The 27,048-nt window shown below is 37.1% G+C and overlaps 1 protein-coding gene across 1 annotated transcript in view; it reads left to right on the top strand.

Moving 5' to 3' along the window:
* The first annotated feature begins 15,276 nt into the window (after positions 1 to 15,276).
* Positions 15,277 to 27,048, top strand: part of LOC116267658 ((-)-alpha-terpineol synthase-like) — a 62,279-nt gene continuing 50,507 nt past the window's right edge. Inside the window, exons 1-3 of the mRNA XM_031649523.1 lie at positions 15,277 to 15,425; positions 15,532 to 15,670; positions 15,775 to 16,020. Coding sequence (XP_031505383.1) covers positions 15,277 to 15,425; positions 15,532 to 15,670; positions 15,775 to 16,020 — 534 coding nt within the window. The remainder of the gene's footprint in view (positions 15,426 to 15,531; positions 15,671 to 15,774; positions 16,021 to 27,048) is intronic.

Raw genomic sequence — 27,048 nt, forward strand, 5'->3', positions numbered from 1 at the left:
TAGGTTAACTTCAGTTTGATTCCAATTAAAGGCATTGATCCAAAGATATACATGAAAAAAGTTATGAACCTCCAATAGAATCCTGCTAAGGAGGAGGCCTGGAAGTGTACAAGAAGAATAGCAACACAAACTTACACACACTTTAGGGGTGTTTGATAATATGAACATTGTGTCCCTTGGAACCCAAACTTTCCTGTTAGAATGAGATGTCAAAAACAGAAGAGAGTTCTTAAAAGAAAACTCCAAAAGAAGAAGAAAAACAATTCTGATTCATAATTGAATTCGGATTTGGCACAGTTTTGTAACTGGGTCTGATCGGTAACCAGATTCCAATCGATCTGAATCCCAGCAACATGCAAAAATAACGTTGGCAGATATGGTCTGTCTCCGTAGCAGAATGAGTGAGCTGCCTTACGGCATGTTGGTGAGGGACTCTAGAGAAGGTAGACATGCATGCTAGGATTTCTTGCAGGTTTCACACAAATTTAAGTTTTAATTTTGATGTGGAACAACTGATACTAACAAAGAGGCCACTGACTGAATTAAAATAGCTAAAGAAGCAAGAAGAAGAAGCAAGAAATACTTAGGTAGAATATTTGTCTCAAGTGCCAAGTGTCCTCGACTACTGGGCAGATTAGAGCTCCTCTTACAAGACCCCCACAACTACTTTTCTTCCTTGATGTCAGACTATTTATCTGCAGATAGCATCTCCCTCCCCCTATCTCTCTTCATAAACACAAATAAACAATGCCACAAGTTGAAGAGAAGATGTGGGTGTCTTTTATGTCTTTCTATAATCAATTCCATTCTCCCCCCTACTTTCCGTGATTGTACGGCCAGCAGACAAAAGATACTCTGTTGCATCACATTCAAACCAAATTTACGGTATTATCATATTCGATTTCTTAGAAGTTCAAATACTTAGATTCAAAATTAAGATTTGAACGCTAATGGAAGACAAGTTTATGTCAATGCAAATTTTAAATTTACAGTCTAGATCTAATCAGATATCTAGCTTTTACTTTAACATGATCGAAGTCGGAATCCAACCTTTAATTATATAATGAAATCCAGACCATATTTTGATATGTGAAAGCAGAGTTTTTTTTGTCGCAAGGGCCAAATATAGTTTCAAAATTGTAAGAGGGGCTGAAATAAAAATTTTCAAATTATATATATATATATATAAATTAAACTTGAATTTTTTACATTTACATATAAATTTTTAAAGTTTTTAAAATTTTTTACATTTACATATAAATTCAAATCCAAATCTAATCTAGTGACATTTTTAAAATCGAAATACATCCAATTTCTTAATTGGATGTCAACTTTTTTTTCTTTTTTGTTTGCATGTCTAATGCAGTCCTATATTGGATCCATCAACAACCTTAGCTCTACCCTTAAATAGAGAATATTCATCCTCAAAAAATAAATACCCTTCTTTACTCTTGAACAGATTCATCGTCCTTAAAGAATAGGGTGGCTTGAGCTAATGAGAAAAAAATAAAGATACGTTGCTTGTGCCAGTAGTACATTATAGCCAAGGCAAAAAATTGTACATCCCTTCTCCTCTGAATTAAAATGATAACCACTTGTAGCTTTTAAATGCGGTTACCTTAAGTACGTTTGGCCTTTCTAAAATTTCTATCAATGTGTACAAGTACTTTTATAAACAAACACTTCTTGACCTTTTTTCCTTTTCTTTTTACCCTAATTTTAAAATTCGTTCCTGAGGACATACATTTCCATTTTTCTTATATAAAGAATATCAACAACTCACCAGAATACATAGGAAACTTTTCGAGCACAAACTCATTTGGACAAGGACATGTTGAAAAATATAATATATAACGAAACTATTTTCTCTCTCTTAAACAAATAAATTAATTAAACAAAGTTTAGGGTGATTTAAATCAACTGCAAGTGTTTATGTGTTTTTTTAATAAAATGTTGTTGGTCAAGTAAATTAATGATTATATATTACGTAAATGACATTAATTTCTAAATTATTTCCGTGTGACTTTGACTAATCTAATAGAAGCATTTTGAACAGACTACCATAAATTAGATTAACAAAATTTTGCACGGAATAAAAAAACTTAACCTCCCATGAAAATGGCAATATGTAATACGTCCATAGTGTTAAGGGTAATTTACTTATGTGGAATCCATGAGTAACGGCAAAAGAGGGGGAGAGAAAAGCAGTTGGATGTGAAAGAACGCCCTCGTTGCTTTCCCATGTTTAGGTGCAAAAATTCACTTGAGGTCTATGAACAAACAGATCAGATTCTAGTCAAATAGTTGGACCCGATATTATCTTACAAAATTTTATGCCGCTCCGATATTATCTTACAAAATTTTATGTGGTTGTAGGACATATGTGGTTGTAGAAAAAGTGAGGAACATCTAAATTCTAAGACAAAAGTGAATGTGGAGCAAATCCTTTTTATGTTAATAAACATTTTTGTTTTTAGGTTTTGTTTGATACCACTCTGTTCAGAAACACCTCCAGTAATTCCAAAGTGGAATTCCAAACTAATTATGCCATGCTTCGCCTTAAGCAATTGTGCATTTCTTGCACAATCTATTGCTTTTCTTGTCCCCCCAACCCTTGTGTCCCCTTTGTCATCCGTAAATTGGTAAGCTTCCCCAAGCCTTCCGCTATAAATTTCAATTCCCATGTCCATTTCAGCCCAAGATACCTCAAGTTGCAGTGTTCACCCATTTACTTGGGCAACTCTTCAATTTTACTATAATTTAAATCCAATGTTTGCAAGTTACAGAGTCTGCAGATTGAACTAGGCAACCGTCTCACTTTAGAATTGCTTAGATCGAGATATTTTACAAGTGAAAGGTATTCAGTGGACTTTGGCAGCTCATCGAATTCGCATCCCCTCAATGACAACACCCTCAACCACTTGAAATTGGTCAAGTTTCCAAGGTATTATGCTGGTGTGCCTCTGCATCATGTACACCAGGTAATGACAGATGGCAGGTGTGCTCAGTAGTAGAGGCATGGCCAAATTCCCTTCCACCTATATACAAGGCCAGGTCATGCAAAATGTGATGCAATTTGAAGCACTTCAAATCAATTTCTTCAATCAAACACCACCTTATCAAATCTTCAATGTATTGGTTTGATGTCCCTTCAACATCTATGCCTTCCTCAATCAATCCATGTGCCACCCATTGCATGATCAAAGTCTCCCTTTCAATCTCATAATCCTTTGGATAAATGCAGCAATACACAAAACAACTCTTCAAATAATATGGCAAGTCATCGTAGCTCAGCATGAGACCAGGAAGAATATCGCCACCTATTTCAGTGGACGATGATGAGGCTACGGGAGTCTTCCATTCTCATATCTTACTATCCACGACGGACTTCCAGTCCTCCCTACTCATTTTCTTGGTGCGCATCATGGACCCCACCATCTTAATCACAAGTGGCAATCCACCACACTTCTTTACTATTCCCTCTCCAACAAATTTGATCTTGTGCATCTCCGAATCTTCTTCTGCTTGGCCTTCTCTTAAAACCTCCTTCAGAAACAAGTCCCAACTTTGGTGGAAACTAAATTCTGTAATTCATGCATATAAAAAGCACCCATCCCGTCCGACACATATTTCTTTCTACTGGTAACCAAAATTTTGCTCCCCATTGCACCTGCCATCAATGTTCCCCCTATCTCTTCTTCCCACCATTTTACTTCCCATGCATCATCTGGGACCAACAAAATGTTTTCCTTTCAGAGCTCGTTCTGTAATTGTGTGCATAAGTCAGTCAAGGAACAATTAGTGTTTTCTCCAAACTCTTGCACACTTCCCTTAGTATCTGCCGCACCAAATCCTTATGGTTTGGCCTTTCCAAAACACAATCCCACCACCTGCGTTCCCCGAACTGTTGTTCAACTTCATTAAATACCATGTTTGCAAGAGTCGTTTTACCGATCCCTCCCTTTCCAACAATGGAGATAATAGAAGCACCACCCTTCTCAGTCTTACTACAAAAGTCATTGACGAGAGCATTTCGACTAACACCTTTTTATCATTCTCTCAGCCTATGGGCAGTTGTACACCTATGTTATGGGTTGCCTCCTTGGGGTTGTCATGTTCACCATGAACAGGGTCCTTACCCCCCCTTTTGGCGTTGTTTTGAGCCTATCCACCATGTCCCAATCTTTCTCTATTTTATCAAGCATTTTATTGATTTTCTTTGTTTTCTTACCAAGTTGGTAACGAAAAGAGACATCTTCGTAATAGGAAGAGAGCGCAGTGGTCAAAGACCGCTTCTGTACCTGATCCCTCTTGCTGGCCTCAATTTTGCTTCGATGTCCTCGGCATCATAAAGAACATCCTTGAGCTCAAACTCTAGTTCTCTGTCGCACTCCTTGCTGAAAAGGACTCGATCAGCATCTTTGATGGCATTTTGGAAGATTTTCAAGATCCTTTGGAGCTTCTTCAGATCGTCTTTGGCATTCAAGATGTAGTCTTTCGTCTCTTTCAACAAACTGGTTGCAGTAGAAATGGCTGTTTGCACAAGAGCGTCTATTACTGCCCCCATCTCCTGCAACCCCACTCCCAGCTTCTCGGTAGATTGAAGAGTAGAGGAAGAGAAGCAATTTTCAGGAGGCTGCGAAGAAAATAGGCAAAAAACTCCCCTTTCCTACACCGCTTCACGCTCTGATTGGACCGGCCCAACACAACATGCTCTTCAACCACTGTCCCGCCTTCCCCATCTTACGAATGTCACCTCATTCAGCCCAACGGAGAACAGTCATTCACATCGGATTCATTCCAATGGAGAACAACCATCCACAGACAGAAAGAGAGAGAGGGGAGACTTCTGATAATGGAATCAATGAGTCCTCAAGCCGAGCAGTAGTAGGGCGGCGACAAATGGTTTGGATTTGGAACAAGAGGCAACAAATTGGTGATGGCATGGTAGGCACGGCCGCGCAAGCAGGAGGCGTGATGATGGCGATGCAGCCTGGTGAGACGCTGATGGCGAAGGAAGAAATCAAAGACTAAAGCGAACTTTCAATTTTCGAAACTTTGAAACTTTACAAAGGAACAGACTTCAAAATGTATTTAAAAATTAAAAATAAAAAAAATTGTTGGGCTTACTGGGCCCACAACGGGCTACATGTATTGTCCGATACCCGGCCCGCAAAGTTACCGGGCTGGGCCGGGTCTGACATGCAGGCCCATGCCTATGCTCAACTCCCTCAAGGGTGGCAATGACTCCTCCTCCGCCCAACCCAACTTTCTATTTTTGCTTCTTTTTTCCTTTTTTTTTAGTTAGGGAAGGTGATTGCCCAATGCACTGCATGTGTCAGAAGCTGGAGCATTCAGAAACTTGTCAACAAATATTTTTGTTTCTTTACATTGGCAAGTTCAGCAACTTCAGTTTCGATCTTTTGCATTTGTTTTTTCATTATGAAATGTCAAAGGTGGTGGTTGGATGATTCAGTTATTTGGACGTTGGCCTGATCATTCTCCACTTTATATCTCTGCTTAGCTTCGTGTTAACGGGTGCAGTATTTGTTCAGAGAATTCATCTGTCTGGATTGGTGCAACATCTCATATTAGTTTGTTTATTTCTCTTCAAATCGTAACATAATCATTCGTATAACAATTGTTAAAACTATAACAACTAATTATTGATTCTTTTGTATTTTTGTTTAGTAAGAATTCTCTAGAAGAACCTCATGTATGTATTCACATCTATTTTGAAGTAATGAATTTGAACGCACATCCATTATTCGGAAAAAGTTAGTTGATATCAAAAACGATAAAAGTAACACTATAATTAAAAAAATGAATGGGTTTATATTTAAGAAATGACTTTTGATTGGATTTGAATTCGGGTTCAGTTTTAACTAAATATCCCATCATATTCCGATTCAGGTTTCCATTCGAATTCAATTTCAAATGAATTATCATACACCCAATTTATACGTTTTGAATATCTGTACATTCTTAACATATCGTAATGTGGTTTTGGCTCTTGTAGTTAAAAGTTGGATTCATGTGTGAATGTAAATCTAAAATCAAATTTGAATTGTGAATTTAAATCAAATTTGAATGTGCATACGGCATGGATTTTCTTCCTTCGTATTTAAATCCAAATTGGAATTATGAATATCTGATAAATTTGATATGGTAACATGAGATTTTATTTGAATCCAATCCTTTAACATTCACGTGTTACTGCAATTTATTTTTTTTCTTTTTCTCATTAACAAATTGTTTAGAGTCTTTGGTACTGAACCACATCAAGAAAGCTCCGCCAAAAATCCTGTTGAAGCTAACAGATAGCCTTGTCATTCATCAAAAATCCATAAACCTTCTGTTTTATTGTAAGACTTTTATCGCAGTGTGGCCAACAAAAGCTTACCTGCTCATTCATTATCAAGGGGGAAGTCAGATTCAAGATCGGTACCTTTTATCTAGTCATGTTCAAGATTAATACATACCTTACTATTAGTTTTAGACCATTATTTTAGCCACCTTTGAATCCTTCTTCTCTTGATAAACCATTTATTTGTCATTATATTAGCAATCCCAAAAGAGTGATTTTCCTTCAGAAATGCTCCTTCGATGGGATTTGAGTACAGGAGGATCAAGGGAGGAGCTTCCTTCATCTACTTCTTCTAGAGTAGACGATTCTTCCTCATTATCTAGGCTTCATCTTATACCCAAGGATGAGAGGGGCGTCTTCTCGTAATTGCCAAGATTAGATAGGATGTCTACTTTACTATTTACACATGCGTACAAAGATTTTTTTTATAGTTTCACAAGCATTTCAAACTCTTGAAATTAAAGGCTTTGGAGACTTTGCTTAGACTCTTTCTTTATGAGCTTAAGTTTCTCTCTGACCTACAACAAATATAATGAAGTTGTTATAATATTTAAATTATTTTCCAAACTCATTAATCCTAGTTTCCATCGAGGAAAGAGAATTTAAAAATGCAAAATCTCTCTTTTAATCTCTGTATTTCTCTCTCCTATTTCTCTTTCTCTCTCTCTCTGATTTTTCTCTCTCTTTAGATCTCTCTCTCTAAAATTTCTCTTTTCTCTCTCTCTCTCTCTCTCTCTTCAGTTCTCTCTCTCCCTTTCTTAAAATCTCTTTGTTCCTCTCTCTTTATTTTACCTTCCTTTTAATCACTCTTTTTTCTTTTTTTAATCTTTCTCTCTTGGATTTCTCTATTTCTCTCTCCTATTTTTCTCCCTATCTCTCTCTGTGATTTCTCTCTCTTTTTAGATCTCTCTCTCTCTAAAATTTCTGTTTTTTCTCTATGTCTTCAATCTCTCTCTCCCTTTTTAAAAATCTTTCTTTCTCTCTCTTTCATTTACCTCTCTTTTAATCTCTTTCCCCCCTCCATTTCTCTCTCTGTCCACCCCTTTTAAACAAATGATGGGTAGGACAATGGTTGGGTTAGGCAGCGTGTTACAGCCATGTCTTCAGTTTGATTCTTGGAGGGTGCTATCCTAATGGTATTGAGCAACAATGTTGATTTTGAGATTAGGGGTGTCATTATGAGGTCAACTGGATTGGTTCTTCTCTCCTCCCCCACCCACCTTTTCTCCCCTCCTTTTAGACTTCTCTCCCTTTTACTCTCTTCTAATTTCTCTCTCTCTCTCTCTCTCTCTCTATATATATATATATATATATATATATATATATATATATATATATATTAAACAAAAAAAATCTCCCAATTTGCTTGGCCCAAAATCATTCGACTTCACCAAGGCCAATATTAAGGTGCAACACCCATGATCCTTGTCAGTTGGACTACACTTGGAAGACATACAACTCATTTTTGAAAACCTTTTTTTTTAATATGCATGTTAATGACTTATCTAATTTTCTTTCAAGCATAGAGAATTCTTTCTCTTTTCATTTAACTTTCATATTCACCATGCATTCATAAGATTACAATACCCCAACCACTCCTTTAGGAAACCTAACCAAAACATGATCGAGCCTTAATAATATGGTAATAGAGTTAGACTAAAACTTGAGATTAACTTGTGTTTCAAAAGATATCTACTAACTTTCTTTACTTTACAAATGGTCATTTCATTAAAGCATTTTTATAAGATTTTATCAAAACTCTTCTTTCAAAAATTGACTTATTTTTTTTTACTTTAAATGATTATTACAAATCAAATGATTCATTAGTTAAGATTATTTCTTCTAAAATGTATCTCTTACCATTTTATCAAACAAAAATTATCAAACTTTCTTTTCCAAGCCTAATGACAATTTTCTTATTTTAAGGATTGACTCTTACATCTTCTTTTGCTTTATAAAATTTTAAATTTCTAAAACACTTTAACATCTTTACCATCCACCACATTGAATTTAAGTTGAGGAAATGCACCAAGAATGAAGAATTCCACAGAAAAACTAAGCCTCATACCAATGGCTGGTGGACCCCTTTTCTAGTTTGCAAAACAATTTCTCACTGGTGAACCAAAAGAAATTTTGGGATGCAAACAATATGGCTCTGTGGTGGAAATTTCTTCTCATAAATGGAACACATGATATTGATTCTTAATTCTATATCATTATGGATATAAAACGCTTGACTTATATCATTATGCAATGTGATCTATAAACTAGTTGTACTTCTGATCTCCCCACTAGATTTATTCACCATCCGTGCATCTTGCTCTTGAAGTGGTCAACAGCTTGGATAAGGGCATATAGAACAATTTTTTCTTCTCAAACTAGATGTTTCAAAAGCTTATGACAAAGTGAGATTGTCTTTCTGCACTTTGGGCTTTCTTATTTGGGATTTTGTGAGGATTGGGTGAGGAAAAATATGACTTTGTTTCTCCTGATTTCTTTGTTGTTGCCTTTAAGAAGTGAGGGAACACTTTTTGTGAGGTTGATGACAAGGGGACCCTCTCTCTCTTCTCAAATTAGATGTTCCAAAAGCTCATTTCTCATGAATATGGAAAATGTAGCGGTGTTTGGGTAACAGTAAGAAAGTGAAAATTTGGTAAGAGTATTGAGGATAGGGGATTCTAGAACAACTAGTCAGCAAGATTATTTTATAAATTACAAAGTCACATGCAAGCTACAGTGGAGGAGTTCTTACCCACAAGCAATAATTTCTCTCCAGAGTTATATTTTCTATGTCAGTCTAGTTTCTTATTAGTTCTTCTTCTCTTATTGATTGTGATGATGTTCTGACATGAGGTACTCATAATTTCATTAACTTGAGATGAAATGGATATGAAATCAAAAACAGTAGACCGCGAGATCCAGGGGTGAAGCGAGCAATTTTTTTAGGAAGGGCTGAACAGTATTTGCAAAAATTATACAAGGGCCAAACAATATTTTTCAAAATTTTACATAGGCCAATTTAAAATTTTTTAAAATTAAGTATCATTTCTTTTTCCAAAACATGAGGGGGGAGGGGCCATGGCTCCTGTCAGCTCCCCCACCTTCTGCTCCAGCCTAAATCCTTACAATAAGATTATTTGGCAATGTACTTACTATCATGGGTGTCCCTTTACATTGATGTATCACCAGGATTGGCTTCCTATTAATGGGCCATACTTGTGTTCATACATCCAGAAATTGGAATTTAAGGCGACAGCACAAATATTCACTAATCTTGACTAAATTGTGATCAACATTCAATAATTCAATAGCAAAAAGCATAGTTATAAAAGCTCTCGGCTGTCTAGTTATCAATCAATATTTTTCACATGGGCTATGCTCACCTATTTTTGTAATTGAACAGAAAGAAGTAGATCAATGGCAAAAACATTCAAAAATTTTAACTTCCCATATTTATTCTTCACCATGAAAGGCTTCAAAACCACTTGTCCAGTCGCTTTAGTGTTGCATCTAGAAAAGAAAGAAAAAAAGGAAAAAAAAAAGATTGGCCCACAAATTTTAATAGATTTAATTTTAGGCAGTTGACATTTCCACGTTTACGAAATCCCAACCATGAAAATCCAATCTACATTAGTAAATTTTTCAAACAAACAAAGCCCCTTATCATGCATATCTAACTTTAGTTTTCTTTTGATTTGGAAACATGGTGCCTACCAAGATAATATTTTCCACATATCACTTGCTTTTTCATTCATAATAATATGGGGAAAATGGAAAAGTGAGTTGTGAACAAGGTTCGCGTCGAGAAAAAAGAAAAGAAGTGAGAGAAATGTTTGAAAATGGAAATAAATCGGCTTGTTGTTCACTCTACGAAAATGGAAAGAGAAGGAAGACGAAGGTAGTGCTCTACAGGCTGGCAAGGTCCATGATTGGTGTTAAATAAATCCGAAAAACTTCCCAATCCACAAACTTCTACATCACCTACACTTCCTCTATCCCATCCAAGTTTCATGATTTGACCATTGACTAGATGTACAACTTGTTCGTGCCACGAGGGAATGCAATCGACCTTGCCAAACTTAAGACAGGCCATCCCAATTATGAAGAGACAAAGCTGATGATGTCCAGGACTCATACTAATCCAGTTGAGCTGTTTTATTTCAACAAACTCTGTTTGACAGAACTAAGAGCTCAGAATGGGATGTGAAAGGTCTCTCTAACCATAGCAACAGGGCATGAACAAGTGGCACGAGCCACACAAAGTTGGCTCAGACCAATTACGTACTCAGGGTTAGGTTTTGTTACTAGTCTTTTGACCTATTTCCTTTCAAGTGGGTTTTTTTTTATTTCATTTTGTAGAAGTTAGAGCAAAAGAATAGAGAAAAGCGTCACTTTGGATCTTTCTTGATAAGAGTGTAAAATTTATGATTTTGACTCCCTAAAGTCTATCGATAGTGGCCCCTCTTTTTTTTTTAAGACAGTCATTCATTTTTTTAAGAAATTATTTGTTTTAAAATTTTAATTGTGTCTCAGCATTATAATTTTTCTTGCTTTAAAACAATAAGATACATATAAAGATTTTACACGTCCAAGTGACATATGGATATGCTCCAGTGCTGAAATCTATAAAATTTTTAAAAGATTCTTGAAATTGATTGGTGGATCAAATATTCTGTCGTTATAATTAAAAAGCAAGCTGCCAACTAGGACCTTATATGACGCACCACAAAGTATGCACACAAAGGTAACAATCTAATGAAAATTTCTAAGATACATATAAATATTTTACACGTCCAGTGACATATGGATATGCTCCAGTGCTGAAATCTATAAAATTTTTAAAAGATTCTTGAAATCTGATTGGTGGATCAAATATTCTGTCGTTATAATTAAAAAACAAGCTGCCAACTAGGAACCTTATATGACGCACCACAAAGTATGCACACAAAGGTAACAATCTAATGAAAACTTTCTGCTGTATAATGAAAGGCCATGAGTTTTTTCATGGCCGCATTATAAAAGAAGGTGACGACTTTTACAGCATGAGCTGCTTGTTTTCTTTGACAAAATTTTACTTCTTGTGATATTAAGTGATAATTCCTGTAGCGTCTTTGTTTCTGTTCTGTTCGGCTAAAAGGAAAGACTTCAAAGTCCTTTTTTTTTAATTGTGAAACTATAGAACAAAGGGCATAAAGTTCTTTTTAACCCTTACGTAGAGGGTTGCTGAGAGATCTCAAAGATGAAGTTAGGAATTTTTTGTTGTAGGAACCAAACTATAGTATCTAAATTTTTACAGAACCAGAGATATAGTTTTCTTATTTTATTTTATACAGGATAAACTAAAATATTTAAAATTAATAAATAACTTTTTTTATTTTTTTAAAATCCAAGAAGAAATACAGCCTCTACCAGGTCCCCCTGCCTCGAGACTCCCTCTCTCTGTAATTTTGTTGGTCAAAGCCTTTGGTCCCCATGACTGAGGGTTGCTCTTTGAGAATGAAAAGTGAAAAAAAACAGAAGAAAAATTTTATCGTATTTTTATAATTAAAATTTACAAAAAAAAATTGCCCCACCATTTTCAAGGTTGGACACATCTGATTATGGACCTGATTTTGAACTGTAGCTAGTAAAAAAGCATTGTGCCATTACTAATCAAATTCGTGTTCCTTTATGTTTTATGCCATATTCAGTCCCGAGTCAACTTTGTGTTACGGAGATGCAACCTGATTATGTCTATATTTGGGATCATATGCTTCTTGGATCCAAATTCTTTTGAAAAGTAGAGCCTACATCTGAATCCCAAGTCCTCCCAGAATCCAAACCACTGGCATCCATAGTTACGCATAGGGATGCCTATATGTCTGCTTTAAATAGAAAATCTAATCGATCTATTACGAAGAATATGAAAAAGAAAAACATATCCTATTAAAAAGTAGGATTGAATTCAGCTTTAGTAATTGTGTTCCAATCACATTTTGGATATAAATAAACATCCGGTTGGATTTGGATATGGATTTGAATCAGATTTTTATTAAGAAAATATCCTATATCTAATGTTCTTACATTTTGAAAATAGGTCAAATTCAGTTCAAAATTTGTATTCAGATATGAATATGAAAATTATATTCAAATAAATTCAGTTTGCGAAATAGGATTCCAGATTTGGATTTAGATATGGCTAAAGGTAAATCCAAGTTGACTATGATCCATTGACATCCCTAATTGTGGTTGAAGGGGTAGCTTTGGCCTTCCTTCCTTTCTTTCTCCTTTGGCAGCTTTGACAAGTAGTGAGTTAATGGTTTCTTTTTGTGAAAAATGCCTGAAAGATAGTTGGGACTGCCACATGTTTTCATCATTTTTTTCTTTTTGCTCTTTTCCCTTACATACTTCTCTCGGCACAATGGTAGAAACACATCGCGGTTGGTGTGGGCTGGCTTCCGACACCGACCCATTAAAATTTTCATTGAAGCAATGAATACTTTCTACATTTATACAGAGAATTATAACTTACACAAACAACACTTTTAGTGCATTTTTTTTTTGCTCAAAGAAAGTGTGTCAAACGACTATAGCTTATGTAAGCAACATAATGTAAGATGTTACTTGTCATTGAAATTCTCTAACCATTATAGACATGCAATGTGCACTCGATTACGGCTCTCTATAAGCTAGCGAACCATGTTCATAATATTGTTGAAACGACAAGTTGCCACCACTTAAAGGTGAAGGGGTGCAATTACTCAAATACGTGTAAAAAATAAACATGGTCTTTGATAAAAATGGTTTTAAGTGGCAAACACTAGATAATAAGTTCGATTGTAGTGCATATCAAAAACATGAAGAAACAATGCATTTGTTGAAATGGAAATTTGCACCACTTAAAGGTGAAGGGGTGCAATTACTCAAAAACGTGTAAAAAGTAAACTGGTCTTTGATAAAAATGGTTTTAAGTGGCGAACATTAGCTAATAAGTGTTGGATAATGCATATAAAAAACGTGAAGAAGCATTCTATCTATATGCAAATAAAATAAAAGTACAAAATAATTATGGCTTAGGGAAGTGACATAGTTTAATGTATTCTATTTATGTGGAAAGAAAAAAGCATCAAACATTTATAGCTTACGCAAATACCATTATAGCACACAATATGCACTTGGATGCAGCTCTTTATACGCTAGCAAACCATGTTCATAATATTGTTGAAACAGCAAGTTGCACCACTTAAAGGTGAATGGGTGCAATTACTCAAATACTTGTAAAAAATAAACATGGTCTTTAATAAAAGTGGTTTTAAGTGGTGAACATTAGCTAATCAGTGTCGGATTAAAATGCATATCAAAAACTGAAGAAAGAATGCATTCTATCTATAAAATAAAAGTACCAAATAATTATGGCTTGGGCAAGTGTCATAGTTTAATGCTTTCTATTTATATACAAAGGAAAAACATTAAACATTTATAGCTTACTCAAACACCATATTTTAAGAGATTGAACCTAATTAAAATTCTCTAACAATTATAGACATGCAATGCACACTCGGATGCAGCTCCATATAAACTAGCAAACCAATCATGAGAAAAGTCATCCAAGAGCCTGTGAAAGTATTCGGCATTCAACAACAAATACACACTGTTCTAATGGCTGCTCATCTTGCCTCCCTTTCCACTCCTTTCGTTACTTCCCCCAAGCTTGCTCCTAATAGTAAGGCTGGGTTCAAGCCATGGAGCACCACCCTTGTGAGATGTGAGCCAAGGGCTGAGGGCTGTGGTAGGTTTGCTGCTCAAAGGAGGCCTTCCAGATACCAGCCAAGTACATGGAACTATGACTTCATCCAGTCCATTACCAGTGCAACATCAGTAATTTTCCATACCTCTGATCTGACTATTATTTTGTTTATTTTGGTATTATGATGTGTTCCTAATTCAAAGACATGAAAATGAAAGCATATAGAAACATAAAGGACCAGAGTTGAAGAATTGAGAAGAGAAGTCCAACAACTTATAACATCTACAACTGAGCAAGTGGCTCAGTTGGAGCTCATTGATTCACTCGAACATTTAGGTGTAGCCTATCACTTTGAGAGTGAGATCAGGCGATCACTAGATGCCATATCCAGGAGCACTAGAGGATTTGAAGACCTCTACTCTTCTTCACTTCGGTTCAGAATTCTGAGGCAACATGGCTATAATGTTTCTGCAGGTATACATATATATATACACATGTGTTAGTTCCAAAATATTGACTCAATAATTAGTTCTTAATATAGACTATCTATCACAAATGTGTTAATTGACATAACCATTAAAGTTTCTTTTTGCATTTCATAGAGTGCTTTAGTAGATTTCGGGAACAGTCTGGCCGGAAGCATCACAACTAGCCTGTGAAGGAGAAACTGTGTTGGAAGAAGCTCCGGCCTTCTCTTCAGAGCATCTTAGAGCAAGGATAAGCCGCATGGACCAGAGGATGTCTCGACAGGTACAGCGTGCTCTGCAGGTTCCGCTCCACAGAAGGGTTCGCAGGGTGGAGGCCCGAGAGTATATTGACACATTCGAGAGAACGGACCGTAGAAGCCAAGTGCTGCATGAGTTCGCTAGGCTGGACTTCAACATGGTGCAGACAATCCACCAAAGACACCTCAGGGAGTTATCTGGGTACAATTCATTCTTGCACTTTTGCTTAAATAACTTGGTTAATAGTTGATAATAATGCAGCAACTAATGCCATTCTATGCATATATGTATACCTGTAATGAATATCATGTATGTTACATTGTTGCTGGTCTGCATCATTGGGTCCACTAATAATCAACCATGAGTCGTTTGTTTTGGGTGTTTGTTGGTGGTGGAGGGACTTGGGCTTGGGCGAGCACATTAGCTTCGCCAGAGATAGCCTGGTGGAGAGCTACTTCATGGCGGTGGGGAAGATGCATGAGCCACAGTTCTCACAGTACAGGATGCAATTCGCCAGGGTCTCCTACTTGATGGCCACCGTTGAGGACATCTTCGGCGAGCATCAGTCTGTTCAGGAGCTCGAATGCTTTGTGCAAGTTGTTGAGAGGTAAAGGATGATTATGGTTGGTAAATTAGAGGTAGCAACTCTGTCTCTAGTTTCTGCTTCACATTGTTAGGAACCAATGTGGGTGCTGTATATTGTATATACGCAGGTGGGATCTTCAAGCGGCAGAGCAGCTGCCACAGTCACTGAGGGTCTTCTATGCGGCTGTCTACAACACAACCAACCAGATCAGCTACACTGTTCTTAGGAGGCATGGCCGTGATATAACTTCACACATGAGGAGAGCAGTACCACACTTTCTTTATCAAATCTTTCTTCTACTCTTCACATCATCACATTAGTATATTAGCTTCACTTTCTAATTGACTTGCTCTCTTCTACTCTTGCGCAGTGGGTGAGTGTGTGCAGAGATGACTTGGTTGAGGCAAGGTGGCACCATGCCCAACAGACACCAAGGCTAGAGGAACATTTGAGCAACATCCGGGCAGCCATGACCAGCCCTATTCTCCTCCCTGCCTACTTCTTCCTCTCCCAAAACATTGAGGAACAATCCATCCAGCAGCTGCAGTCTGAGTCCAACATCATCAACTTGTCATCGATGATAGTTCGTCTCTCGGCTGACCTCCAGAGATCCAGGGTTAGTTTATTGTATTTTGTGCTGGTTAACTAGTAATAACTTCTGAGTTGACAGTGTTCTTGTTCTGTTTTTCTGTTTTAATTGGCTGATGATCTTCTCTTTATATGTTGAACACTTGATCAAAGGTTGGATTCAGGAGAGTAAACCTGCCTAGATCGGTCCAGATTTATATGAACGAGGCAGGGGTAGCGGAGGAGCAAGCACGGCAGCACATAAGGAACTTGCTGAGGAATGCATGGAGGACGCTGAACAGGAAGCTGCTCTCTGCTCAGCAGCAGCAGCAACAGATCGCCTTCTCTCGTTCCTTCATGAACGTGGCTCTCAACATTGCGAGGGTCTCCCAGTGCATGTATGATTATGAAGATGGCGTCAGTGCCTTGGAGCATGAGTCCATGGACCATATCTACTCTCTCATTGCCGAGCCCATCCAGACTGCCTAAGCAACTCACCAGTGTCGCTGTTTTCCCAATCTATCAACCATGTTGGTGCCCATTACCCGAATCCTACTTACCATGCTATGTATCATTATGTAATAAAATGGGTACATTAATAAATTAAATTCAGTACTCTCTCTCTTTATCTCTCTCTCTCTCTCTCTCTGTGTGTGTGTGTGTGTCACATGTATGCACACAGTCATAATTTCCTTTATATCCCTACACCTCATAAATCACTTCTTGTGGTCACCTCTAAAGATTTGGAACCATCCACCTTTAGTCAAGCCATTAAGCATCAATGTTGGTGTGACGCCATGGCTGCTTAATTTAAAGCACAAGAAGAGAATGAAACATGAGATTTGGTGCATACTCTAAAAAATGTAAAACCCATGCAGAATGGTCCAAGGCTTTCTTACCTTGTTCCATGAAGTTAAAGGATCCTTCTCCCTTTTGCCGAGCTCAAGCCTTCAGCTGTCGTCCAGACCTTTGTCACCCTTGTTGCTGGAAAAGGGCTTGCGACCTGCAAACTTGAGGGCTGCCGGTAATAGTTCCAGCTTCCTCTGGAGGTTGACGATATCGCCTTTGGCTTCCAAAATAACAGAAAGAGCGCTTCTGCAAGTATGCCCATTACTAACGCCAACCTCCCCTGTTTCTGGGTAGACGGGAAGAGTAGAGGAAAAGAATCAGAAGTGAAGAAATTAGGCAAATTAAGGAAGAGATCAAACTTACAAAGTGAGCAAGTGCGCATGCACCCCTCTAATTAGGTCCACCGCTGCCGTGGTGGAGAGTACAAAAATACAACAAGACTCTCGCTTTCTTTTAACTCAGAAAATTAAATTTCTCAAGTTGCTGAGTTTATGAGAGGATTAATCTTTAAGGGTCCATTTGTTTGCCTCCAATCAGAAGCTCTACCGATTTTCGACTATGGTGAGCCCATAGGCTTCTATGCACACTGGCAAAGTCCCATATATTTTTTCTGCTAAACAAATCTGGGAAAAATGTATAAATCCCAATCTTGTACGCTTCCCTTTTCTCACGTTTGCAGATTTCTTTTTCTACGGTTTTCATCTATCCTATTTTATTATGTAAAAAATTTGGATATGTGATCTTGTTTTTTTTTTCTTTTCTCAGAATCACAAAGCTTATTTAGATATGTGGCTTGGGCAATTTATGGGTTTTGCACCAATGACTGGATAATAAGACACAACTCTAACCTCCTGCCCAAAATTGCTGACCCAAGACGAGAACGGGAGAGAGGAATGGATATGTAAGTTACTGGATGTTAAAAATATTTTCTTCCCATACAAACTAACTTATAACAGATCGTCTTAAAATTAAGTAATTCGGTATATATCCAATTGGATAGTAAATTCAAAATAAAACAAAGCTGAATTTATATATCCAAATCCAAATTTAAATATCTGAGTCCAATGCATAGTTAAAATCGGAGTTTGAATATACATCACATCCAAAGTTATTACAACTAAAAATGTTCTCAAAGTTCTAGATCTGGACCCGGTTCAAAGTAAGGGTGTTTTCATATACAACAACCATCTTTCATGTTTTTATGATGTAATCTTCTCACCCACCGTTTTGCGTAAGGCGAAGTTTACAAACTCTCTCAGTGCCTTGTGTTGCCCTTTAGTTTATAAAGGAGCTAAGAGGGCGTTTGGCAATAGAGACACTTAGTGAGTGTCCCATAAATCTACAGCAAAATTATAGAAGGTTCATTGGACACTAGAGCTATTGTTTCATAAACCTTTATGAATTTTCTGGGCAGATTCGTGGAACCTTCACAATCAATGCTACCCCTTAAAGGAACACATTGCTCACGTGCACTTATTCATTATTTATTAAAACATGAGAACGACATCTTTCAATTAATAAATTTGTTTACACAACAATTTAAGAGCAACAAGTATTTCCTAATCAATGTTCTAATAGTTTGAAAATTCTTAGAAGGTGCAATCACACCAAATTTTCTAAAATTCAATATTTATCATTTTTCAAACATTTCATGTTATCAACTGCCTGCCCCACTTCCAACTATATAGCAAACTTGGCCAAAAACCCACCAAATGGGTGTCCCTTGCAAAAATACACCCCCCATCGCCACCGTCTCCACAAGGAGCGGAGAAATCCTGCATTTCTTTACCACTCACGCTGTCCAGTTCTTTCTCTTCACCATGTCCTGCAAGTTTATCTGAAGATCCCGGAGAACAAGATAAGGAGGTGAGGGAGAAGACGGCATTTTAGAAGTGCCGCAGCTGCTGTGGCCCAGACAAGCCATTCCAGGCGTGACTTTCTCTGGAGCGCGTTTTTGAGTGGAGGCGATTCAGAGGTCGAGTAAGGTGGTGTTGGATTTGAGGACGTGCATAGTATTTTTTATCCAATTTTCAGATTTTTTGGACAATCCTGTGAAGAGATACGGAATTTACAAGTGCCACAGGTTTCTAAAGGCACGATATATTAATGGGAAAATCAAAGCTCCAGCCACTACTGACCCCAACTATGATGAATGGGAAACACAGAACGACATGGTTTTGGCATGGCTGCTCAACTCCACAGAACCATCCATAGCAAATCTGTTTACATATCAAGATACCGCGCACGGAATATGGGAGGCACTAAAAGAACTTTATAGTGAGCAAAATAATCTTGCTCAAGTATACCAGATACAATGCGAGATTGCCAATCTCACCCTCCATGACCAAGATGTGCAGCGGTACACTGGGAGACTCGGGAGTCTATATGATGAGTTCCTCCAATATCGACCAGCGACCTCTGATCCAGTCATTTACAAACAGCATTTTGAAGAAGATCAAATCTTCAAGGTCCTCGTTGGTCTGAGTGAGGACTATGAAGCCATAAGGACTCAAATCCTGAATATTATACCGCGGCCAAAATTCAATGCGGTTTGTCAAATGATTCAGAGAGAGGTGTCAAGGCAAAGGGTCATGAGCGTCCCTCCTAAAATGGACTCCATAGAAGACAGCCAAGAAAGAATGGCGTGCCTTTCACAATCGGGCACTAATCAAGGCATACAAAGGTACCACTCAAACACACAGAAAAATCACAGCAAACTTAAGTGTACTCAGCAGGAAATTGGGTCACACACGCGATCGCTGCTGGGAACTTGTGGGGCGACCAGGGAAGGAAAAGGGATCTTCTTCAATCCCAGACAAAGCCGGCAACTGCTCATACCACCCCACATCTGGCTTATTTGCAGCTCTTTTTGGCCATTGATATGTGTAACAAAGAGTGTATCAGAACCTCTTTGTGATGCTAAGCTCCCCTGTTGCATTCCTTCCAATTGCAAATCTTATGCTAATTCATTTCGCAGGGGCTGCATGTTTGTCTTCTGATCTTTGAGTTGAGTTGGACAATTTATGTGGATATAGTTGGGATGTCAGCAGATCACATTCAAATCAGATATACTTTTAAATCTGTCCACTTTTTTGGATATTCATATTTGAAACAAAAAGAGATTTGTATCTGAATCCAAATTCAAAATCTGATTTCACAATTGACTTTTACATTCATATCTGAACTTGAATCCGAATTTTGAACCAAATTTAGCCATTTTTTTAGAATTTAAGAGCATTAGATATAGGATATTTCTTTAAAAATAAATCCGAGATATTATGTATATCTGTATCCCATCATATGTCATTTCTTAAATGCAAATATGATCTGCCTTATTAAACAGATATTTTCTTTTTTCATATCTGATTTTTTTCGATAGAGTTTGGTCAGATATCTGATCCAAATCGGATATGCTGACATCTCCAGATATAGGGTAATTAGCAGCTCAGGTTTCCTATGGAAGTTGGACTTGTATTAACAAAAAATTATATTTACAGCAGCCAAAAATGGGGATGCATAGCATGTAGACCATAGTGAAAACTTAGCTACTGTGTCCTAGTGGCAGAGCTACATTATTGCTAGTGTGGGCAGTTGCCCGCACCAACCCAAAAAAATTAAACTATTTACATACAAAAACTCCATTAATTTTCAGTTTTTCACATATCAGTGTCCCTTAAGATTTGAATCTTACATTTCAAGTGCCCCTCAACCAGAAATTTTTGGCTCTACCAGTGGCCGCAACCACAAAGACATGTAATGAAATTTTCGGCAATGAAGAGTGGACATGTGCCCCTTGGCTCATATGGGGGTTCCCATAGTTTTAACTTGTTAAATTCATAAAAGAAAATCAGAAAAATGGTCAAAAAGTTTCACGTTTCCCTTGCTTGGGAGAGCAGAATGAGTATTAGAAGTCAATTTTTACAATAAAGTCCCCATAAAGTCTAAGTCTGCTTTTGGTGCCTTGGGAAAGGTGCCCACATTATGGATCAATTTTCATATCGATGCATTCTTTTGCAGCACAGGGAGTTGATACAATGGGGATTCAAAACGGAAACTAGCAGTCTACCCATCCCCACCTGGCCAAGGCACCAACAACGGGGATGCATTTCCCCTTTGTTGAGCCTTTGTACTCTTGCGGAAGCTAGGATAAATGTCTTGCACTGTGATACTAAGAGTTGCACATGTAATACCTTTTTATTGTTTGGCATATACAATGGACACAAAAATACTCTTGACTGAAGCTCAAATGCTTGTTCATGTTATCCCCAGTCTAACTCTACCTATTCAACAGGGCTTTCCATCGATATTTTCTGGTGATATTTCCAGTGTTTTCTTTACTATAACTTTTCATGCTAGAATGTCCAACTCCTTGCGCGCTCTTTTGGTCAGACACCAATACTTGAATTGGAGCTTGTGAACCCTATAAACTAAAGCTCATTTCTCATGGATATGGAAAGCTGCCTTTTGGGGACGAGAAGAGGTTTGTTACTTAATCTAGCGGTGTTTGGGTAATGGTAAGATGGTGAAAATTTGGTATGAGTATTGGGGATAGGGGATTGTAGAATATGGAGGGGAAGAAAAGCAAAGCAAGAACTGATGATAAAGATGACGCTGCTGCCGAAAATTATAGTTGACTTGTAGACTTAGGCACTCCCCTCATAAAAATTAAGTTGAGTGAGTGGGTCCGTTTAATAAGCTCCACCACCACATCAATGTCTTGCCAATGGTGGATGATAGATCCAACCGTTGTTTGGGGTAATCAGCATTTTTTGAACATTGTATGGTGAGTTTACAAAAAATAGCAAAGAGTGCTAGCTGCAAACACCTTGATTTTCCTTAATTTTGATCAATTTCTTATCTGATTATATTGTCAACTCGATTTAGGACCCATTTAGATCTAATTTCAGAAGTTTAGACTCCAGCACAGCCCAAATCTAGACATATTTTGTAATTCAAATCCACATTCAGACATGGATTCAGTCCAAAAAATCATACAGAGACTGAAAACAAGACCCTAGACCCATATCTGGATCCAAATCCTAGCTGTAATTCCAAATCAGATCCCTAGACCCATCTTTGGATCCAAATGCCACCTCTAGATTGCAAAAGAGCCCTCCATCCATATCTAGATCCACCTAGTCTAGATTGAAGAGCCTTGGATTCATATTTGATCCAATCCAAGATCTGAAGAAAAAATGGATCCATTGATCCATATCTAGACCCAAATTAAGATCCAGATACAAAATTGAGTCATAGATCTGAATCCAAATCTCAGCAGATCGAAAATTGTGCCAAATTCAGATCGAAAACTAAGCATTACATCCAAAAATATACCTATATCCAAAAACCCGATCCAAGATCCAAAAATAGAGTAAAAATCCAGTTCACAATCCAGAACAAATATATATATATATATATATATATCTCCAAATTCAATGCACAAAGCATAACCTAGATCCAACCCAAATTTTTTATCCAAATATGAAAAAACAAGCCCGAGAACCAACCTCCAGCATCATATATCAAGTTGGATCCCCGAGCACGCACACAAACTCCCCTCACCTTCTGTCTCAATTTCGCTTTATAAAATCTAAAACTGGACTGAAGACACAATCCACAATTTGGGCATTTGACATCAACCTGGACCCTTCCAGGTTCGGGAAAAATTGATTCAGATTCAAGCGGACCCAAAATTGTCAAAACCGGATCCAAATTCATTTTACAAAAAGGTCATTTTGCCCTTAGAAAAATATGAAATTTTCACTTTTTCTCTTTTCTTTTTAATTTTAACCATGCGGCTGGGACTTGTGTGGGGCCTACTTAGGGTGGCAGGACCAAATACCCACCTCATTGACTCAATCAAATTCAAGCCAATGAGGAGGCATTTAACTCCCCCGGGCCAGATTCGAAAGTAACCAGCATGCTACTGGGAGAGAGCATTCGGTGTTTAGCAGAGTGCTCTCGCCAAGAGGCCGCTGCCATGCTCAGCACAGAAGAGCACTAGGAGGCCTAACTTGTTAATCCTAGTTTCCGTCCATGAAAGAGAATTTTGAACTCAAAATCTCTCTTTTAATTTCTCTATTTCTCTCTCAGGTTTCTCTCTCTTCTATTTCTCTCTCTCGTTTTAGCACTCTCTTTCTCTATCTCTTTCTAAAAATTTTCTTTTTCACTTTTTTTTATCTCTCTTCAGTTCTCTCTCTCCGTTTTTTAAAATCTCTTTCTCTCTTTTTCTTTCTTTTATTACTTCTCTTTTTATCACTTTTTTCTTTTTTTTTCTTTTATCTTTCTCTCTTCGATTTCTCTCTCTCTCTCTCCCTCTCTCTCTTTATATATATATATAGTCTCATCTTGCATCGCCCAAAATCTGTCAACTTCACCAAGGCCAATATTAAGGTGCAGTACCCATGATGGTTATCATACTACACTTGACTTGATAGCATACCCATTTTCGATTTTATATGTATGTTGTGGTATGAATGACTTATCTTATTTTCTTTTCACGCATAGAGAACTCTTTTTTTTTTCATTTAACATGCATATTCACTGTGCATTTATAGGATTCACGGATACCTACAGCCACTCCTTTAAAAAACCTAAGCAAAATAAGATCGAGCCCTAATAATGTGGTAACTGAGTTAGGCTAAAACCTTGAGATTAATGTGTTCTGGAAGATTGCTACTAACTTCCTTTATGTTACAAATGATCATTCATTAAAATTTTTTTATAAAATTTTATTAAAGCACTTTTTTCAAAAACTAACTTGATTTTTTATTCAAATGATTTTTCCAAATCAAACGATTCATTAGTTAAGATTATTTCTTCTAAAACATATCTCCTACTATTTTATAAAAAAAATTATAGAACTCTCTTTTGCAATGCCTCACAAACAGTTTTCTTATTTTAGGGATTGGCTCTTACATCATTTTTTGCTTTATAAAATTTAAAATTTCTAAAACAATATAAAATATTTATCATGCCCCACACTGCATTTAAGTGGAGAATAATGCTTAAATGAATGTGGAAATGCACCAAGAATGAACAACGCTCCAGAAAAAACTAAGCCTCATACTGATGGCCGGTAGACCCTTTTCCACTTTGCAGAACAAATTCCCATTGTTGAACCAAAAGAAATTTTGGGATGCAAACTATGCAGCACTAGGGGTGAGAAATTTCTTCATCACAAACAAGCTTGTAAGGTGGGTAAATGCAACACATATGATATTGATTTTTAATTTCATGTCATTAAGGATATAAAAGTCCTGACCTACATCATTATGCAATTTGATCTATAAACTAGTTGCTAAGTTGACGGCTGAGAGAATGAAGATTGTCTTAGCACAATTATTGGCTCAGAACAAGGGCATCTGATCTCTCCAATAGATTTATTCACCAACCATGCACCTTGCACTTGAAGCAGTCAACAGCTTGGATAAGGGCATATAGAACAATTTTTTCTCCTCAAATTAAATATTCCAAAAGTTTATGGCAAAGTGTGATGGTCTTTCCGGCACTTTGGTATTTCTTTTTTGGGATCCTATGAAGATAGAATGAGGAAAATTATGACTTATGTTTCTACTGCTTCCTTAGTTGTCACCTTTAAAAAGGGAGGGAACCACTTTTTGTTGCTATGGAGGCCGATGACAAATGCACCCTCTCTCTCCACTTTTGTTTACAATGTGTTGTGGAAGTTTTATCTGAAAACCTCCAATGGTGAGTTTTACAGGGCAGCAAGCCCCTAAAATGACTTTCTCAATTTACTTCTTACTTGGGGCGCTTCTTCTCTGCAAATGACATCCTTTTATTTTTTTGGGCTGTTGTGAAAATCCACTTCTTGTTTAAACACAGCTTTACCTGATTTCACTTCCAAACCAGGTTTGACTATAAATTCATTTAATTTTTGCATTCATTTTAATGTTTTTGACAACACAATGGTGCTTGCAAACTGATTTCATTGACAGTTGTCTAAACTTCCCCTTAATTATTTGGGTTCCATTATTTGTTGGTACTCTCACCCCTGACTTATGTGAGAAGCTTTGTAGAACGGTGGACCATCCACTTACTTATATGAGAAGCATGTTCTGCAGCAAGTGGTTGGTTATTGGGTGAGAGCATTTAGACTTCCACTTCTTGTACTGAACTTTGTAGAGAAGAAATTGTCATTTTATTTGGGGGGATTCTCATCATATTAGGAAACGTCACTTAATTAGTTGGAAGTCTGCTTGCTCCGATACAAGAAGGTGGTCTTGGCCTTCTTGACGTCACCAACTCCTTATGTACTATTTTGGTCACACCAATACTTGAATGGGAGCTTGTGAACATTGTAAAGTAATGCCTATTTTTCTTGGATATGGAAAAGCTGCCTTTTGGGGATGAGAAGAGGTTTGTTACTTAATTTAGCGGTGTTTGGGTTGCAGAAAAGGTGAAAATTTCTTGTGAGGAATGGGGTACTCATAATTTCATTAACTTGAGATGAAATGGACTTGAAATAAAAAACAGAAGACCCTAGATACCAGGGTGAAGCCAGCAATTTTTTTGGTAAGGGTAGAATAGTATTTGCAAAAAATATACAAGTACTGAACAATATTTTTCAAAACTTTTACATAGCCCAAATTAAAAAAAATTAAAAATATATGTATCATATTGTTCCCAAAATATGAGGGGGGGAGGGGTCATGTTTAGAAGTGCATAACTCTATTCAAGAAGTTATCTCATGGTGGTTCAAATGGTCTTTCAAATAAATGGGTTACAATACGCTATGTTTATGCTTACATGTACTCTTTTGGAACATAAGGAAACAAAGAAATTCTATTATGCATCATGCCAATTTGATTCTGAGTGGTCTCGAATGGAGAGTCTGCAATGATTTAAAGGATATGATAGCCGATTTAAAGTGGGAACATCAACAGGTGATCTTTCCTCCTTACTACATGGTTTTACGGTTGATCTGTATGTGGTGAAATGGTGTGCAGAAAATGGCTTTTTGTAAATGATGTATTTGCTGTCAACAATCAATTGCAACGAGGCTGTAATCCTTTTGTACAGTGAGGTGGTTTTATGCCTATCTTCTTAATCATTAGTTGTAGTTTCTATCTTTGTATTTGAGGTTTATGTCTCTCTTCTTTTTTGGTTTGTTCTAGCTCAGGTATCTTGTATTTTGTTATCTGTTATATTGTTAATAAAAATGTTTGGGATGCCTAAACTCGTAGCAACGACGTTGCATCACCAAGTTGGGCTGCACATGCGTCGAGCCCAAGCTAGTCCCTCTTGAGCTCGACTTGATTATACAACATCAAGCTCGAGCTCAACTCCATTAACTTGCTTAAATCATTTATGGCGTAACTTGTTTTTAAAAACTTGTTCACATCAACTCGTTTAATTCGTGTACGACACCAAAGAAAAACTTGTTACCTCGAGTTGAAAGGAAAATTGGTTTACTTGTGATAGAAACTGGGGTATGATTGTCCTGTAGTGCCAAGATACTCTTTTTAGTGCTGTAAAATGAACAAACAACTTAAAAATTTCCACTTAATCACAGAGTTGCACACCAATGAGAACGAATTCTATGGTAAAACCATGAAAACAAGGGGTTTCTCCCCCCCCCCTTTTCTCCCTCTCTCTCTTCACAAGGATAAATTGTCAATGCGACAAATTGAAGAGAACATGTGGTGCCATTTGTATCTTTCTAAAAGCAGTTCCATTCTCTCCCCAACCTTTGGCGCATGGCCGGCGAAAGAATGATACCCCATCGGATCAGATTCAAACTGAATGTATGGCATTACCCTATTCTATATATCAGAAGTTCACATATTTAAATTTGATTTAAGATTTGAATGTTAATGAAAGAAAAGTTTGCGTGAATCAAATTTTTGAATTTATAGTCCAGATCTGATCCGATATCTAATTTTCATTTTGACATGAGCCAAGTCTGAATCCATCCTTTAATTATGCAATCAAATTCTGTCCATATTTTGACATATGAAGGACTGGCCATCTTTCAAATTGTTTGCATATTAAATATACAAGGATATTTCTCTGAAATTGAACCTAAACCCTTATCCAAATTGATTGAACATTTATTAAATTGAATTCAAATCCAGAATTGCGAGAGCGACATTTTATAAAACCAAATACAACCCATTTTTTAAACAGATGTTAACTAAATTATTGTAAGTTCCAGAAATATTAAGGAAAATTAACTCTTTTGGAAATTGGATTTTTATTAGCTCTT

The sequence above is a fragment of the Nymphaea colorata genome, chromosome 14 (genome assembly GCF_008831285.2).
Source record: "Nymphaea colorata isolate Beijing-Zhang1983 chromosome 14, ASM883128v2, whole genome shotgun sequence".
NCBI lineage: Eukaryota > Viridiplantae > Streptophyta > Magnoliopsida > Nymphaeales > Nymphaeaceae > Nymphaea > Nymphaea colorata.